At 48.3% G+C, this 17,984-nt stretch overlaps 2 protein-coding genes across 6 annotated transcripts in view; both read left to right on the top strand.

Annotated features, from left to right (window-relative positions):
- Positions 1-5,402, top strand: part of LOC109515357 (sialoadhesin) — a 7,023-nt gene extending 1,621 nt beyond the window's left edge. The window contains exons 1-9 of one of the 4 annotated variants that reach the window (XM_019869076.1): positions 139-365; positions 1,914-1,977; positions 2,417-2,627; positions 2,890-3,195; positions 3,648-3,911; positions 4,020-4,295; positions 4,559-4,670; positions 4,744-4,897; positions 5,189-5,402. In XM_019869076.1, the coding sequence (XP_019724635.1) occupies positions 178-365; positions 1,914-1,977; positions 2,417-2,627; positions 2,890-3,195; positions 3,648-3,911; positions 4,020-4,295; positions 4,559-4,670; positions 4,744-4,897; positions 5,189-5,329 (1,716 nt within the window). In that variant the 5' untranslated portion in view covers positions 139-177 and the 3' untranslated portion in view covers positions 5,330-5,402. Of the gene's footprint in view, positions 1-138; positions 366-1,913; positions 1,978-2,237; positions 2,628-2,889; positions 3,196-3,647; positions 3,912-4,019; positions 4,296-4,558; positions 4,671-4,743; positions 4,898-5,188 lie in introns of those variants that run through there. The other 3 variants (XM_019869077.1, XM_019869079.1, XM_019869078.1) reach the window with 3 other exon arrangements.
- Positions 5,403-6,397: 995 nt separating this feature from the next.
- xrcc1 (X-ray repair complementing defective repair in Chinese hamster cells 1) overlaps positions 6,398-17,984 on the top strand; it is an 18,970-nt gene continuing 7,383 nt past the window's right edge. Inside the window, exons 1-17 of one of the 2 annotated variants that reach the window (XM_019869074.1) lie at positions 6,398-6,812; positions 6,918-7,010; positions 7,327-7,434; positions 7,526-7,684; positions 8,483-8,557; positions 8,680-8,791; positions 9,066-9,169; positions 12,252-12,405; positions 12,492-12,726; positions 13,739-13,855; positions 14,795-14,876; positions 14,985-15,084; positions 15,879-15,924; positions 16,960-17,087; positions 17,166-17,256; positions 17,526-17,601; positions 17,875-17,958. In XM_019869074.1, the coding sequence (XP_019724633.1) occupies positions 6,762-6,812; positions 6,918-7,010; positions 7,327-7,434; positions 7,526-7,684; positions 8,483-8,557; positions 8,680-8,791; positions 9,066-9,169; positions 12,252-12,405; positions 12,492-12,726; positions 13,739-13,855; positions 14,795-14,876; positions 14,985-15,084; positions 15,879-15,924; positions 16,960-17,087; positions 17,166-17,256; positions 17,526-17,601; positions 17,875-17,958 (1,815 nt within the window). In that variant the 5' untranslated portion in view covers positions 6,398-6,761. Of the gene's footprint in view, positions 6,813-6,917; positions 7,011-7,326; positions 7,435-7,525; positions 7,685-8,482; positions 8,558-8,676; positions 8,792-9,065; positions 9,170-12,251; positions 12,406-12,491; positions 12,727-13,738; positions 13,856-14,794; positions 14,877-14,984; positions 15,085-15,878; positions 15,925-16,959; positions 17,088-17,165; positions 17,257-17,525; positions 17,602-17,874; positions 17,959-17,984 lie in introns of both variants that reach the window. The other variant, XM_019869075.1, reaches the window with a different exon arrangement.

Consider the following 17,984-nt stretch of genomic DNA (forward strand, 5'->3'; position numbering starts at 1 on the left):
GGTCTGCTATTCTTTTAAAACGAGTGTAATTGATTATATTAAGTGACTTCTTGTTTTCACATTTATTATTTATAGTTGCTAGTGACTTTTTTTTGGGGGGGGGACTCGTATTTTTTTATTTTTCAGCAAGAAATCTTTTATTTCGTATTTACTCATTTTAGTTGATAGGTTCTTCAGATGTCTGTACTAGCCATTAAATTTTTGATTTTCCAAATTTCCACATTTTCTTTTCAACAATATACAACAATTAAATTATGGAGTGTTTGGTTTTTGGGGGGGTTTTCCCACTTTTTCAGTATCTCTTTGCAAAAGGGGAAAATTTGGTCTCCCGGCTCCTACACGGCCGATCTCGGATGTTTCCCAGGGTGAGGAGACATTCTTTTTCTGTTCTCACATGGTCACGTGACATCCACCCCATTTTGACGGTGCCTTTTTTATGATCCAATGATTACATACTGCGTCTTGATCATTTAAAAGGGGGTTTGTTGTTCGGGGTCAACGGTTGATGATGACAGTGGTCTCATAACATCCTGTCGTTTGTTTTTCCACTAAATTTAGCTATCATGGAGAAGTGTTTCTTGCTGAGGTGGTCCAACTACCTTGTTCCTGTTCCGGTCTCATGGCATGCCAATGATGACAACGTTCTCCTCACACTCCAGAAAACAACATGATGGGATGATGGGAGGTGATTTTTTTTTCTAAGGAGTAGAAAAGGGGCAAAATGTTTGAAGCAGGTGGCATAAAATTACCCATCGATCAGATAGAATGAATATCTGCATGATGCACACATGATGCGATTGCCTGGCAACCGGTTCAGAGTGTCCGCTGCCTCCTGCCCGAAGACGGCTGGGATGGGCTCGGCACACCACGCGACCCCTTCTGAGGATAAAGCGGGTCGGAAAATGGATGGATACACACATGAATTATGCTTGAATGTTGACATTGTGCTGTCCCGAATTAACTCTCTGCCAAGCGTCGACGGAGCCAATTTGAGGAAATGGCGTGAGGGTGACTCATCGGCATCGTCTCGGAAATTCTCTCGGGCGCGCACACGCAAACCTGTGTCTTCATCACGCTCTCCCCATTAAATTTCAGACAAGTCCTTGAGTTAGCCGTACTAGCACGTTCCCAATCACATATTGTGCAATTTTGGAAAAAAAAAAACTGAAACTTGTCATATTAATTAATTTGCATGTTTTTTTAGTTCAAGCCTAAAATCCAGACATTTATGTTGAATAAATCACATATTGTTTATTGGAATGAATGTGAATATTTTTTTTATTTTTATTTTTATTTTTTTTTTGCTTTTTGGTGGGGAAAAAAACTCTGCATCATATATCGCCATTGCAATAATGAGGGAGAAAAATCACAGTTTTTGAAAATCATCATAGTTTTGTAAGACACCCCCGAAGCAGTCTTTGCATCGCCACTTCTCAGGTCTACCCCATGAAGCTTAGTCGAGCCACTCAGAAGTAGAGTGGGCCAACTCCATTCTTGTGCCGGAATGAGTGGAGAGAAGTCAGGTCCTTCGGATGAATTCCCAAAATCAGACTTCAGTCGTTCCAAATTTTAACATCGGCATCACTCCTTAGTTGCATTTAGGCCTTTTCCTAATTGTCCATCACTGGAAGTCATACAATTCAAGTCCAAATCAAATCACGCCTTTTTTTCAAGTCAGTAAGTTAGCCCCAAATCAGAAAATAGTCTACTTAAATCTGACTGGAGTCAAGTTGCCAAGTTGCGTGGCTTGACTCCCCCCCCCCTCCCCCCTTAAGCTTAACAGATTTTTAACAAACATTGAAAATCTGATGGATAAAAAAATTGAAGTTGAAATTTGAGCTTACGAGGCAAAGTGGAATTGCGAAACAATGTTGGGCTCCTTCATCCGAAATGTGCTTCCTCTTCTTGTTCAGTGTTGACAGAGGAGTCAAATGCAGGCGGACGCCGTCGTCGCGCTCATGTGGCCTCTGCTCTTCGGTAAGTACAAATGGGCATTTGTTAACAATGGCATCATTTCCTGGAGATTTGTCAAGATATGCAACAGTTGCAGGATATTGTTTGATATTGTACCGCATTCATGTTACAGGGAAGAAAAAATAAAAAGAGTACTTCCCCAGTGTGTGTGTGGGTGTGTGTAAATACATATCCACACACCCACACCCAAACACACGCGCGAGTAAAATCGGATGTGCAGCATTCATGTCGTCCTGATTTTCGATCCTGCGCCCCCAAAACAGGCGCCTTGTTTGCGGGGGTGCAGGCCTCCCTGGATCCCTCCATGCCCGACCAAGTGCTCGCCGTGGTGGGCTCGTGCGTGCTCATCCCCTGCTCCTTCACGCCCTCATCAAAGAAGCGCGCAGCGGTGGACGTGCACGTGCGCCTGCGAGGTCACAGCCGGTTCTCTTTGTTCCGCCAGTCCCGCGTGGCCTTCAACAGTGAAGACACGGAGGAAGTCAGCGACGTCTTCCGGGAGCGTATGTCGCCCTCGGGTTTGGTGACGGAGGGCGACTGCTCGTTGAGGATGGATGAAGTCCGCACAGAGGACGCCGGGACCTACGAGGTGTCTCTGAAGAGGACTGGAGACTCTGCTTGGGGGAGGGCCAAGTCTTTCAGTTTGAACGTCGTGGGTGAGTGCGACGCAGCCCGTTTAGGCAGCAAATGAGTGAGGTGGGTCTGAATTAACTGCAAACATTCCCACAACAAACAACATTTACTCTCTCGGTGTTTTAGCAGCACGAATAAGAATCCCATTTCGGCATCAAAGTCCTTGGGCCTGAATTAAATCGTCCTCCGTCTTACTTGCTATTTCTATGGCAGGCCGTTGATGCCGCCCACCTGCCAAATTCACTCAAAAAGCATGAAGGTGATAGGTGTCGTCTTCCCCGGCAGACACCCCCGAGGCTCCCGTGATCAGCGGTGCATCATCGGCCGCGGATGGGCAGTTGGTCACCTTCAACTGCAGCGTCAGCTACCAGTGCCCCTCCGGGCCCCCGAGCCTGCGTTGGCAATGGGAGCGAGGAGTGCAGCCGCTGGGGGACCAGCGAGTGCGGACCCTCTACACCCAAGACCAGCGGCCGGTGCTGCAGAGCTCGCTCACCTTCAGGGTGTCGCGCCGGGTGAAGGCCAGCCTACGGTGTGAGCTCAGCTACCCGAGAGCCAATATGGTGGCCGCCTTCAAGGATCTGCATGTGACATGTAAGCAAAACTTGACGGTACGGACAGGCATGTTGTTAAGACGGTGACGAAATGTAGAATTTTATCATAATGATTAGTTTTCAAGCTTTGGGGCAGGACTAATTGTGCCCCACATTAGTTTTCACATTATTTCTCAACACATTTTTCGGGTATTTTAAAATTCTGGTTTTTTTTTGTTTGTTTTTAAACAATAGAAAATGTTATTTGTGTTTAAAAAGCTCTCAAAATGTAGCTATTATTTACATATTCTAATGTTATTTGAACAGTGACAATATGTGTAGTATTTTAATGATGAGTTTTCATTTAGTGTTGAGGCAGTGCAAGTTGCACCCCAAAAAATTCTCCTTAGCAACAAGTTGTTTGTGGTTCAGTACGAAATTGCTTCTAGCATGGTGTTCTTTTTTTTTTTTTTTTTAATTACATAACCAATACATCAATGTCCCACTCCGTAGTCCCACCCAAAGATGTGATGGTGCAAGTGCAGACCGTGACGGTGCAGGAGGGGGGCAGCGCCCTGCTGGCCTGCTCGTGCAAAGCCGACCCGCCGGTGTCCGAGTATCGCTGGTCCTACATCCAGCGCGGGCGCACGGTCCACCTTGGCCAGCGCACGCACACCATCCGCCTGTACAACGTGACGCGAGACACAGCGGTCCGCTGCATGGCCGAGAACCCGGTTGGACGGGCCCAGTCGCCGACAACCATCCTCAATGTGCAATGTAATTGCGGGCAAGTGCCCCAAAATATCTAGAACAGGGATTGGTTCAGCAGTTTTTTATGAATGTAAAATAATTGGGGGTGGGGGGCGGGGGGCTTCTCTCCTTCAGATAAGCCCGTCATCCAACGCCTCTTATCGACTTGCGTGGAGGAGGATGGGGCGCTGCGCTGCGTCTGCTCAACTCAGTCCAACCCGCCTCCCGCCATCAGCTGGAGCGTCAACGGCAGCGCTCCGCCACGCGGCTACAACGCCTCGCTCTCCACTGACGCCCTCACGGCCACCCTGTGGGGTGGCGTGGACGGGGGGCCGCAGACGGTCACCTGCTTGGCCCTCAACGCCTTCGGGAACGACTCTGCGATGCTGTTGCAGCACCGAGCAGGAGGCGGTGAGTTCAAGTAAAGGTCAGTTAGCAGGACATTGGGAAAAAAGTCTCATGAATGTGATAGCAACATATTGCGCAGAGAAGAATGCAAACCATATTCTTTGTGTTCAAATAAAACCTGTTGAAAAACGAAACTGGAAAGTTTTCTGTTTCATAAGTGGGCTTGTGTGGCTTGACCGATTGCGCCCCACGTATTCTGCCTAGCAACAGGTGACCATTTTCAACATCACCATTAAATCAAAGCCTTGTACTGCCTTCTTGTGCAGACTCTTGGCTGTCGCTGTGGTTTTGGGTTCCCGCTGCCGCTGCGCTCCTCTCTGCCATCTCCTTGGCCGTACTTGCTTGCTTCTGCTGCTACTATCGAAAGAAGTCCGGCAAGTAAGTCAAGAAGCTGAGCGCTCACTTGTTTGGGGCATGACTGTCAATTCGGGTCCGTCCGTCTATCTGTCAGGCAAATGCTCAGCAGATGTGCGTCAGGATCTGGACTGTACCAGGCCCACACGCCGGTCTACGTCAACTGCTCAGAGGTGAGCCATGTGTACACCAATGGAAGCTACCAGCTGCTCTACCAGAACTGCACGCCGCGCTTTGTGCGCACGAAGCAAGTACGTGGGCAACACTCTAGCAGTGCGGAATATTGGTTTTTTTTTCCACAAAGGACACCAAACTGCTTGAATAACGATTGAATTAAAATGCGTTGCACAAATTATTAAGAAGAAGAAATTTAGAAATATGAAACACAAGACAGTGCAAATTCCAATTCTGAACTTTGTTGGTTCCGTGAGCCTATTTGTAACTTGAAACATTCATAAATCAAGGTATACTGAGTAGAGTTGAGTCATCATCAGTCGAACCAATTCCTCATTTCATGTTTTTGATTATCTTGTAATTGTTAGGTGCGCCCGATGGGGAGAAGGGGCGGCGAGAGGAGGCGAGGAGGTCCGCGCGGAGGCGTGGGCACACATGTCACTGCCAGAGAGGTGCAAGGCGCCACTGCGGCTGACCCGGATTCAGCCATCTACGTGGAGGTCCTCTAAAACTCTCGCTGAGCGATGACGACCCCGTGACATTCCTCTGTACTCTGTTTTATTTATATGACAGACACAATGCTTTGATCCACAAAGGACACCAAACTGCTTGAATAACGATTGAATTAAAATGCGTTGCACAAATTATTAAGAAGAAGAAATTTAGAAATATGAAACACAAGACAGTGCAAATTCCAATTCTGAACTTTGTTGGTTCCGTGAGCCTATTTGTAACTTGAAACATTCATAAATCAAGGTATACTGAGTAGAGTTGAGTCATCATCAGTCGAACCAATTCCTCATTTCATGTTTTTGATTATCTTGTAATTGTTAGGTGCGCCCGATGGGGAGAAGGGGCGGCGAGAGGAGGCGAGGAGGTCCGCGCGGAGGCGTGGGCACACATGTCACTGCCAGAGAGGTGCAAGGCGCCACTGCGGCTGACCCGGATTCAGCCATCTACGTGGAGGTCCTCTAAAACTCTCGCTGAGCGATGACGACCCCGTGACATTCCTCTGTACTCTGTTTTATTTATATGACAGACACAATGCTTTGATGGCCACTTTGTCTTGTTTGATTTGATCTGGGCTGCTCGTGTGCACCCAAATGGGTTCTTGTGAAGATGTTTTATGTTCCTCAGCTGGACGTAAGCCGTAAAAAAAAGGGGAAAAAAAGCTTCATTGCATTTGCGACAAAGCGTATCACAAAGACAATTTTTTTCTGCTCGAAAACAGCCCTTGAACCCTCGTTGTGATCCTTAATCATCTGTATGTAGACTACATTTTGATCTATCGCACATACAAAGTTTTACTTTGATCTTCAAACTTTTTTTGCCCCTCTGTTGCCTCTTGTGCTTCTGTAATATATGTACAGATATGTTACCTACCAAACAAGAAAAAAACAACACTTATTAAATAGATTTAACCACAAACACAACTAAAGTGAATTAATAGTTGGTATGAATTCAAAATCAAATATTTGCATTCAATGTCTACGCATAGACTTGTAATGCGCCGTTTGACCGATTAGAGGCAGTAATTAAGATAGCGACGCGTAATTCAATGACACAAAGAAGAAAAGGCGCTTTGTGATTGGCTGGAGTTATCAGAACTCGCGTCACAATAAGACACAGGTTTTAGGTGGGAAAATGATTTCTCCACTGTGTCCGATTTTTAATCTGATTGCATATAATCCCGTTTAGAGTAAGCGCGTGTATAGTAAGTGAAAGGCAGTTTAAAATTTGATTTGAATTTCGTGTCTTTTGGGTCGTTTATCGGCAAAGGAAAAAGTTTACTCCCCATTGTTTGCTAGCTCGCTCGCAGGAGACATTCGTCACGTGATTTCTGGTTCAAAATACTATTTTCTCTTGCGGATACATGTTTATTAAGTGACGGTTAGTGTGTAACCACCTTAAAAGTGTTTATTCAATTACAAAGTGTCCGCAATGCCCGAAATCAAACTCCAGCACGTCGTGTCGTGCAGCACCGAGGACAACGTAAGTAGAATGTCTCGCTTGCGTTGTAAGAAGCTTTCATTTAACCTGGTGTGAAGTTGTGCTTTGTAAGCATGAAACATGCGTCCTCCTTGTGGCAAACATCAGACTCACAAGGCGGACAACCTCCTGAGCTCGGATACGTACAGAAAGTGGAAAGCCGCCCGAGCTGGAGAGAAGCAGACGTCAGTCATTCTTCAGGTGACATTTTCGTCCCGCCTCTTCGCGACGAAACGTGCCCTGTCACACTGCGAATGATGGGAATGAGATGCAAATATTTGGGGGGAATGAGGTGGCGCTTTTCGATCTCATTTCATGGAGACGTCTACTAAAGATGACATTACGCCTTTGCATAAATGAACCGCCTGAGTGGCAGAAATATTTTCACTGCGAATGTCAACTTTATGCTTGCCATACCAAGTGGAAATAAATGAAAGTCAAATATCAACTCAACACTGTCATGACTTTGCAGGTTCACAGATGATTGTCATTAATTTCTCCATTCTGGCATTTCTAGTTCGAGAAGGAGGAACAAGTACACAGCGTCGACATTGGAAATGAAGGCTCGGCGTTCGTGGAGGTACTGGTGGGGAACTCTTCCTCTGTCAGAGATCAGGACTATGAGGTACCACCCAAACCGCATCTCCTCTTGCCCTCATTGACTTTTCACACATTGCCAACTTTAAACCCACTCTGCTGTGTTTTGGGCCTCTCAGGTGCTGTTGGTCACATCGTCCTTCATGTCGCCCACGGAAAGTCGTAACGGCACCAACATGAACAGGGTGCGCTTCTTCGGACCCGGACAGCTGCAGAAGAGCACGGCGCAGGAGAAGTGGGACCGGGTGAAAATTGTCTGCAGCCAGCCTTACAGTAAAGTAAGGCTATCAATAAGCAGAGAGTGATCAAACCGTATGCCCATGACACAAACTAGCATGTGCCAGAAGTGCTAAAAAAAATTTTTGGGGTAGCATTCATGCTCATCTTCAGCTAGGAAAGTTGGTTCTGAATCTGTCGAAATCACTTGAGGTTGACAAGAGTCGCTGAGATGAAAATTGAAAACTGGCTCCATCCACACTATAACCTCAATTATTTATTTATATCGAGAGAGAATAGTGGTGGGACTGAGGTGTAGCCCTGAGGAACTCAATGACAAAATATTGATCCGTTAGGATAGAAGTTCACAGACCAATCCAACAAGCTTGTGAAACACAAAATAACCCGCGGAAGTGTTTCAAAATATAAACATCAAGAACCGGGCCATCCGATGAACACAAAATGGATCATGCACCAAAATTAATATGAACCTATGATGCGAAACACCAGTAGTGGGCCATTTTATTTTGAAGTTGCCCTAAGAAACACAAAACATGGAGGAGTATGAGAACTTAACACTCAGCAGCTACGTGTCTGATTGACTCGTATCTGTACAAATATATATATAGAGAGAGAGAGAGAGAGAGAGATGTATGTATCGGCCAATGAATTGGTTATTGTAATTTTTGTCTGCCTAGTAACGGAATCGTCATCAGCCTCAAAAAATCCATATTGGTCGGTCCCTAGTACAAACTCTTGAAGAATCGGCATATTTGCGACCAAATATGAGCCCAGTACACTTGTCCAACCTAATTGTTATCATTTCAAATATAATCTACACATGTCTTTGCCTCTTTTAGAACATCGCATATGGCCTGGCCTTCGTCAAATTCCACTCGCCTCCGGACAAGAATGACCCTCCAGTGACATCCCCAGTAAGCCCACTTGCACTGTTGTTTTTTTTTCCAACCTCCGTTTTGTTTTGCCCTTAATTTTTATTTTGATTTTTTTGTTTGTTTGTTTGTTTTTTGTTTGCTCCTTCTCTCTCCATGAGCAGAAATTGACCAAGCTGGGTCAGTTCCGGGTGAAGGACGACGCTCCTGCCTCAGGCTCCAGCATCCAGCCCGGCAGTCTCTTCTTCAGCGCCAAGTCCAGTCCTTCCCCCAAAGGCAAATACATTCATCGGCTCGCCCTGTACAACGCGTTGAGCTTAAAATCAAGCATACCAGCTTTTATCCGTCCGTCCATCATCCGAGCCGCTGATCCTCTAGCAGTAGACGAGAAGGATATTCAAGATGGTTGAAAGGAAGCCAATACTGGCAGGGCGGAAGGAAACAATGACATCACATCCAACATGTCACATCATCCTGACATCAACAACAAGGTGTGTATGCATTTATTTTGTCCTCATCCCGTGCTTTTTTTCCTCCCCCACTCCTGTAGCGTCCCCACAGAGTAACAAATTGAGCTACGCTGCCGCTGCCTTGCAAGCTGCCGGGCCCGCCGCCCCAGCATCTACTCCTCCATCATCCTCCACCTCGCCACAGGTACTAATCTTCATCCTCCGTCTGAGGACACCCAGCGACCATTAGAGCCTACATAACACAATCCAACTTTAGCAAATCTCTCGTTTTGCAAAGCCTTTTCGAAGGCAATGGCGACATGTCGATTTTCGATTCGCAGTTGCCGGGCAACCGTTTGAGTCCGGGAGCTCAATAATAGGAAAGTCTTGACTTCACAAACATGTTTGACTGCTTTTGTTCATGTTCACTTTTCAGAAGAAAGCTTAAAGGGCACAAAATTAGATTCTTTTTTTTTTTTTTTGTGTTGAAATATGTTATTCACCCCAGTGATAGGCGCTACATAGTTTGCGCCAAGTGATCACCTAAGGGGCAGCCAATTCCTTCAGCCAGCCCCTTTAATCAGCTGACATTAGCGCTCTCAAAATAAGTATTTGTCTGTTTGTTTTATACACATTAACACCTTGCAATGTAAGTCAAGGAGAAATGTTTGCCTCATAACCCCTCCCAGGAAATAGGCAAAAAAAAAACCTCGGCAATTTTACAGTCAGTAAAGTTAAATGCTAATACAGTGTGTGTGTGTGTGATAAGCAGTGGGAGTGTGTGTGTGTGTGGGGGGGGGGGGGGGGGTTTTTTGGGTGAAATTGACCAAGCTGGGTCAGTTCCGGGTGAAGGACGACGCTCCTGCCTCAGGCTCCAGCATCCAGCCCGGCAGTCTCTTCTTCAGCGCCAAGTCCAGTCCTTCCCCCAAAGGCAAATACATTCATCGGCTCGCCCTGTACAACGCGTTGAGCTTAAAATCAAGCATACCAGCTTTTATCCGTCCGTCCATCATCCGAGCCGCTGATCCTCTAGCAGTAGACGAGAAGGATATTCAAGATGGTTGAAAGGAAGCCAATACTGGCAGGGCGGAAGGAAACAATGACATCACATCCAACATGTCACATCATCCTGACATCAACAACAAGGTGTGTATGCATTTATTTTGTCCTCATCCCGTGCTTTTTTTCCTCCCCCACTCCTGTAGCGTCCCCACAGAGTAACAAATTGAGCTACGCTGCCGCTGCCTTGCAAGCTGCCGGGCCCGCCGCCCCAGCATCTACTCCTCCATCATCCTCCACCTCGCCACAGGTACTAATCTTCATCCTCCGTCTGAGGACACCCAGCGACCATTAGAGCCTACATAACACAATCCAACTTTAGCAAATCTCTCGTTTTGCAAAGCCTTTTCGAAGGCAATGGCGACATGTCGATTTTCGATTCGCAGTTGCCGGGCAACCGTTTGAGTCCGGGAGCTCAATAATAGGAAAGTCTTGACTTCACAAACATGTTTGACTGCTTTTGTTCATGTTCACTTTTCAGAAGAAAGCTTAAAGGGCACAAAATTAGATTCTTTTTTTTTTTTTTGTGTTGAAATATGTTATTCACCCCAGTGATAGGCGCTACATAGTTTGCGCCAAGTGATCACCTAAGGGGCAGCCAATTCCTTCAGCCAGCCCCTTTAATCAGCTGACATTAGCGCTCTCAAAATAAGTATTTGTCTGTTTGTTTTATACACATTAACACCTTGCAATGTAAGTCAAGGAGAAATGTTTGCCTCATAACCCCTCCCAGGAAATAGGCAAAAAAAAAACCTCGGCAATTTTACAGTCAGTAAAGTTAAATGCTAATACAGTGTGTGTGTGTGTGATAAGCAGTGGGAGTGTGTGTGTGTGTGGGGGGGGGGGGATTGTTTTTGGTGATGCCGACGCATCCTTTGTGAGGCCAACAATACTCAGTGCAGCAACGCAGGTCATTTTCCGTAATAGGAAGCTAAGAAAACTCGCACTCGCTGGGTGGGCACCCCGCCAGAGAGCGAGTCAAGCCATTTCGCCATGATTTTCTCCATCACTTTCAGCATTTCCTACGGTGAAGAAGCAGGTCGATTTTTGATCAGCAGTTGCGACAACGCAAACTGACTGACTGGTTTTGTTGGTGCGCAGCTTTCAATATTGATGAGGCTCAGCAATATTTGGGAAGGTTGCTGGTTTGACGCCCGGACTCTTCTCTTGAGCAAGCTTCTTGAGCCCGCAGTCGCTGCCGATGCTGGACTTTGCTTTCATGCCACCCGACTGCATATGTGCGGGGGGGAAAGGCACTTTGTCATCCTTGATGGTAGCCGCGGCGCCGTACGATTGCAGACTGCTTAAGACTTAATGGCCTTGTTTGGCTGTTCATTCAGGCGTCTCGTGTGGATAATTGGCACGCCGTCTTTTCAGAATAGCGGCAGAGGCGTTTTTTGTCTAGACTTGCTCTCTGAAAAAGGCTTTTCGGATACGCTTTCTATTTCAGCCTCTGACAGTGCTTTCAGTGCACTTTTCTGTGTTATCATTTTTTGAAGATCTTTTCTTTCCCACCCGATTTAGGATGGGTCCATTTCATTGAAAGGAGTCATTCTTTTTTCCAACATTTGAAACATTTCCCAGATGTCTTGATAAACAGGATATCCGTTTATCCAAACGGCCCAAGATTCAACGACGACAGCATTCTTGGCACCAGGAGTGAGCACAAAGGTGGTCCGCTTCGCTTTTAGATCTGCTCACAGAGCATCTTGTAGCATTGATTTACTTTGTCTAAAATTGGTTAAAACTCTGCGATTGGCTGGCAACCGGTTCAGGGTGTCCCCCGCCTACTCCCCGAAGATGGTCTCCGGCGACCCTCATGAGGAGAAGCGGATCAGAAAATGGATGGATGGATGGATGGATGGTTAAAACGTGACTTGTCAGGTCACCATTGATCCAACTTCAGAGCAGCTCGCTCAGTCTTTTTCATTTTCAAAAAGAGGCAGTCCTCAGACCATTTACTTGGTTGTTTGATTTCACACTTGATGGGCATGCCGGCTCTTCAGAGACCCGATCCGACTAATGTCCGACTACAGTACACAGTACGTGGATGGAAGAGGCGGGCTTGAGCACAGTAGCCTGTCGCTGACCCACATGTGTCGTCAAAGCGTTGATGAGTGCGGAGCGTTGTGACTAAAACACGTGACTCTATATCGCTCTCCTTATTGCATCCACCCACGCATCCCTCCATCGATGATGTTTAGATATGTCTCCATCCACCCATTTAGGCAGCTGCAAAGAAAAAGTTTGAGTTCAGCAAAGAGCGTCAGTCGGCATCCGGGCCTCCTCCCGCCAAGAAAAGCAGCCCGGGGAGCTCGCCGGAATTCAAACCCTCAACTCCCAAAGTCAAGACCGGCACGCCGAGCCCCGGTGCCTCCAGAGGTGCCGGCTCACACCGTCACCTCACAATTTCTTGACACCACCCCCCCCCCACCCCCGCTCTCCAACCTCTCCATTGATCTGTGCAGCCTCGCCGGCGAAGACATCTGCCGAAAAGAAGCGTGAGAGTTGGCCCAAAGCAAAAGAGCAGCCAGCCAAAGGCGTGAAGACTCCCGAACAAGTACCCTTCAAGCGCATCATGGAGGGAGTGGTGTTCGTCCTCAGCGGCTTCCAGAACCCCTTCAGGGGGGAGCTGAGGGAGAAGGCGCTGGACATGGGAGCCAAGTACCGGCCGGACTGGACGCCCGACTCAACACACCTCATGTGAGTCACCTGCGGGATGTTGGGCTGCATCCGTGCACACATCGCTGGGTGCGCTGACGCGACACTTGCTGGCTGCATTCGATTCTCTATTCTGACGTGTTTCAAAAAAGGGTTTTTCCTGCGTTCAGAATTGCGTGGCCGCCGCCTTCGGCTAATTTTATGGCAATCGCTGGCTCCCTTGTGAGACGGCCATCAACCAACTGCAGGCTGGCCACATTAAAAAGACGCCAGGCGACGGCCATCCACATAGCAGCAGTAGACGAGAAGGATATTCAAGATGGTAGCACCTAAGAACTCTCAACTCCTCAAGTTGCAAAAACCAAAAGAATTTAGTGCAGATCGATCAAGAAATGTTGTTTACGGCAGAGACTGGCACGCTATTGCAGTGCAGGTGGACATGGCCCACAGAGCGCTTGAAGGCTGCTTCAAAAGAATCCGTGGCCCCACCACGTAAGCTCTGAGTCCATCATTCTCCTGTGCAAGTTTTCATCAACAGATGCGTGGACGTAATCATCGGCATATTGTTATTGGAGCGCTTCGCTTCAAGTATGTTTGCAATGATTTCAGTGTGCGCAGTAGGTTTTGGTTTTTTTGTAACAATAATACTTATTTTGGGCTGAAAAAGAAATGCTTTATGATCATGAATTATTTCAATAGTTTGATTTGAAAATGAAATATTCAAATACTAATAATCAAGGGGTTCTTCCCGCAGTAATGCTCTCTCTTATTTCACTATTCATGGCGTTGACGTACAATATGGCTCCGGCACTCTTGAAGCGTCGTGTCGTCTGGCTTGATTTTAAATGAGATGTGAAGAAGGTTTGTCAGCCAGCGGCAACAGAGCAGAACATTGAGCTTGCAAATCATGCTGTGCCTTTGTGTGTGTGTGTGTGTGTGTGTGTGTGTGTGTGTGTGTGTGTGTGTGTGTGTGTGTGTGCGTGTGCGTGTGCGTGTGTGTCTGTGTGCGTGTCTCTCTGTCTGTCTGTGTGTCTTTCCACTCATTAATGTCCAGCTGTGCCTTCGCAAACACCCCCAAGTACAGCCAGGTGAAGTCGGCGGGTGGCATGATCGTGCGCAAGGAATGGGTGATTGACTGCCATAAAAGGAAACAGAAACTTTCCTACAAGAGGTGAGCAAGGGGTGAACAAGAAAGGGCGTGGGTGTGTCTGTCTCCGCTGTGTTTGACAAACTTGGAAAAGTAAGGTTCATAAGATTATAGTCAGTCATGCTCCATCTCGTAATATTCCGTGAATAACACGCACCCCAAAAAATGATGGACCTCAACTTGAAAGGAATCTCACGCACAGCCTCCACCGTGTGCCGGAAGGCGATCGACCGGACGTTTGGCGCCAAACAAAGCTGGGGTGATGCAACTTGTATATTGCCGACATCTCTCACAGAGACGCGCCGCCGTGACGTGCACCCCAGCCTCCACCTAAGCCATTCTCCTCGGCCCCCTTACCACCTGTCCTTTGATGAGCTTTCCTTGCCTTTATTTACCGGCCGCATCTGCTATGCTTAATTAAAGCCAGCACTTACTTTGATGGCGTCGAGGGCCCGTACCAACACTTGAGCATCCGCGCTGACGTCACCGTACGAGTGACTGCTACTCGAAGAGTCCGCGCGGTAATTATGCTGTCGCACGCACACGGTGATGTGATGTGTCCAAAGAGATTCCAGTCGCCAGATGCGCTGAGACGCCTTCCACCTTTGGCCTTGATGAGCAAACAATAACGACTTGAGCTTTTGTTTCTTTTGAATGGATTCTTTCTGTTAGTCCGATAAAATAACCTTTCGATATGAGTTTCATGAACTATGTGACCACTTAATTCAAACCACTTGAACCTTAAATCATCATTCCCCGTTGAAATGAATAGAAATGCTGTGAATCTGTTTCGGCCTCACCCGAGGAAAAAAAAAAACTGCCCAAAAAATGGTCACGTCTTTTGGAGAAAGAAAATATCCCTTGATAATCTTATGTATAAAAACCATAGTAATAATAATTAGAATGATGTGTGTGTGTGTGTGTGTGTGTGTGTGTGTGTGTGTGTGTGTGTGTGTGTGTCAGTTATTTGATGGATGGTGCAGAGTCAAGCTCAGAAAGCGACATGGAGGTAGACGAGCAGAGTGAGGAGGAAGCCGGCACCAAGGTACCTTTTGCAAGCGGGCACCCGTGGCAGCCGACCCGAATCGAGCCAAGTGGGGGGTGGGCCTCGGCGGGCTCCCGATCTTCATCCGGACTCTTCCCGCTTTGACAGTCGCCGCAGAAGCCGCCGAGACCGGCGCCAGCCAAACGGCAGTCGGAGACGACGAAGGTGGACGAGTACGCCGGCTCCACCGACGTGGACGACGAACCGGGTTGGTGGCCATCGAACGTTTGAGTGGGACACGTTGGTGACGCGAGCGCGCGCGCCGGCGTGTGTTCTCAAAAATGCAGCGGGAGCGAGACGGAGTTCGATTGTACTTTCTTGAGGTTTTTAACGAAGAACTCGTGAACCGATGGCTCTCCGGCAAAATGATTTCATTTCGGCGAAATGCTGGAACGGCTACAAACGAAAGGGTCGTTGAGCGCGTGTTGTCGTCACCTTTCCGAACTCGTCGGAACCAACGCAAAAAACATCGATGCCGTTTGAGTGTGGCGGCGGGGGCCCGATGGCTGTGACGGGACTTGGGCATGATTCTCATTACTATGTTAATGCCGGGGCCACGCGTGAAGTGGCCGAGGAAGTGCAAGAAAAAAGCCGCCTACGAGAGCTACGGCGTTTTAATGAGCTCTCTGCGGTGCCTGCTAGCTGCCGTTTTTGCCCTGTCCCTTTTTGTCTTTTTTTTTCCCCCCTCCTCCGCCTGAACCGCAACCTAACAACACGCCATTAATTCTCCGACACGAAACGCTTGGCTGCGTTTAAAATCAACCTGGCTCCTCTGGTGTAGAAAGGAAGAAATGTTGTGGCTTTTTTGGGTCATTTTAAGTACGCCGTCCTCCATTTCTGCACTGCCGTTTGTATTTCAATCCGTTGAAATGTTGCATTGTGCATAAAATGCGCTCTGCAAATCAAGCTGGCTGTCCTTGCCTAAACGTCCACGGTGCACGTCACCCCCGTCCCGTGTGTGTGTGTGAGGATGGATTGACAAATGAGCATCTGTGTTCCCAGGCGTCGACGAGGACTCTGCCGATGACACGGAGGACGAACTGCAGAGGTAAACCCGCCGCAAGAGATTTCAACGGCTTTTCCCGAAACCGCCAAAGCTGCGCAATCTGCTCTGAGCGCTCACTGCTTTATTCTGACCGTTTGGTCATTGGGCGGGCCCCCGAAAAGGAGTGCCGGACACTCGTGCGGTACAAGGGAACGGTTCAAGTACGAGCTGCTGATCGGTTGCGAGCATCTCGGCTGCGTTCAGGAATTCACCGGAGGGCAGGACGCTCTGCCTCTCCCATCGCCGAAATTTCAGTGTGCTGTTTGGGGCCTCGGAGTGCATTTCCAAACGCGTCCTGTGTCGAAGTCGTACCTGAGTCGAAGTCGCGGCACCAGCCACACTATGAGAAAAGTGGCTCTTGCAGTCCCCAAAACACAATATCAAAAAGAAAATGCAGACCACAATTCTGCAATTGTATGTTTTTTGCGCGCGCCCGACGTGACCTTGTGCTGCGACCGCAGCCAGAATGCTGCAAGAGGTGCCCGGACCGTCTCCCTTGTGAGGAAAAGAGCCCCGCGGCACCTTTGTAGGCGGTTGGAGAGTTTGCTTGTGTTGCCGTGTGAAAAATGACTTGACCTTGGGAGACCCGACAAACAGCGAGCCGCGTGTTTTCAAATCGCTGCCCACGCACTGGGTTGCAATGTTGATCGCCGGCTTCTCCTCTCCCATACTAAACGTGGCTTGAAATCCGAATCTAAGAGCCTAACTCTGCCTATTTTGAAGCTCCAGCCCTTGCCTGAAGAAAAAAAATAAAAAAATAAATAAAATATCCCTACTTTGGATCCTTAACGCTGGCTTGTGGCGAACCAAAAGAGCAGCACCTGGCGAGGCACGGAAGCGGTCGCTCGGGCGAATGGATGTGCGGATTCTTTGCGCACCTCGTCAATGACTGGCCCATCGCGCGTTTGGCCAGCTCGCCTTCGTGTCGGCTGGCGTCCGGTCGCTCCACAATGTGGTGCGCCTCGCCCCGTCTGCGGTTCAGTCAACGGTCGCGGAAGACGAGCTAAATGCTCGGCGCTCTTTCGTTGGCCGTGTCAGGGTGGAGAGCGAGAACAGGCAGAAGAATAGCAAAGCGCTCACGCGGGAAGAGGATCCCTACGCTGGCTCCACGGACGAGAACACGGACGCCGAGCAGGAGCAGGATCGGCCCATCCCGGACCTGCCCGGTTAGTCTCGGCGTCCCTTGCGCACGGCCCTCCGATCTCGGCTTTTCGTTCCCGCCGATTGACGTTTGTGTCTTGCAGACTACCTGGACGGGAAGCACTTTTTCCTCTACGGCAAGTTCCCCAACAACGAGAGGAGACAACTGACGCGCTACATCACCGCCTTTAACGGGTAACTCATCCTTTTCTAGCCCGTTGGATTTGGTCGGCGCGCGCAAAGGCGAAAGTTCAATTCTGTTTTCCGGTCAGGATTACAAACAAGGCTGAGCTTCCGAGCTCCAACAGAATCCCAAACGTCTTTGCGCACTCTTGAGTTCACCTCCCATCAACCTTCACTGATAGATTGACTGGCCGCGCACGCGCAAAACCGGACCTTACTGAATTCCACAGGCCTTGCGTCAACACTTTGAACCTCTTGCGTCTTCGCTTCCTCCCTCGCAGCGTCCTGGAGGACTACATGTCGGAGGCGGTGCACTTTGTGGTGACCGGCGAAGGATGGCACGACTCTTTCGAGGACGTGAGTTCACTCGCCGATTGTGGGAAGCTGCGCGGGTGAATGTGCGCGCTGGGTAACAGAGGGCGCAACATCTCCATAGGTAGATGGAGAGAGAGAGAGAGAGAGAATTTCAGTTGGGGAATTTCCACGCAACTAACTTTGACTAGGTTGGGTCATTCGACGCAAGTTTTAGTTTTGCTCTTGTGAAAATTGGCTTTTGTGCCTTTCTCAACTAAGAAGAGTTTTTGTCGAATCCCGACTTTGCCGTTTTTCTCCGGATGAAATCGTTTTTAGGCATTGATGGAGAACGGCAACCTGAATTTCGTCAAGCCGGCTTGGATCTACGCCATAGACCAGCGGCGGAAGCTGCTGCCCTACCAGCCGTACCGCGGGGTGCCCTGACA

This window comes from Hippocampus comes, unplaced genomic scaffold (assembly GCF_001891065.2).
Source record: "Hippocampus comes isolate QL1 unplaced genomic scaffold, H_comes_QL1_v1.1 scaffold67, whole genome shotgun sequence".
Taxonomy (NCBI): Eukaryota; Metazoa; Chordata; class Actinopteri; order Syngnathiformes; family Syngnathidae; genus Hippocampus; species Hippocampus comes.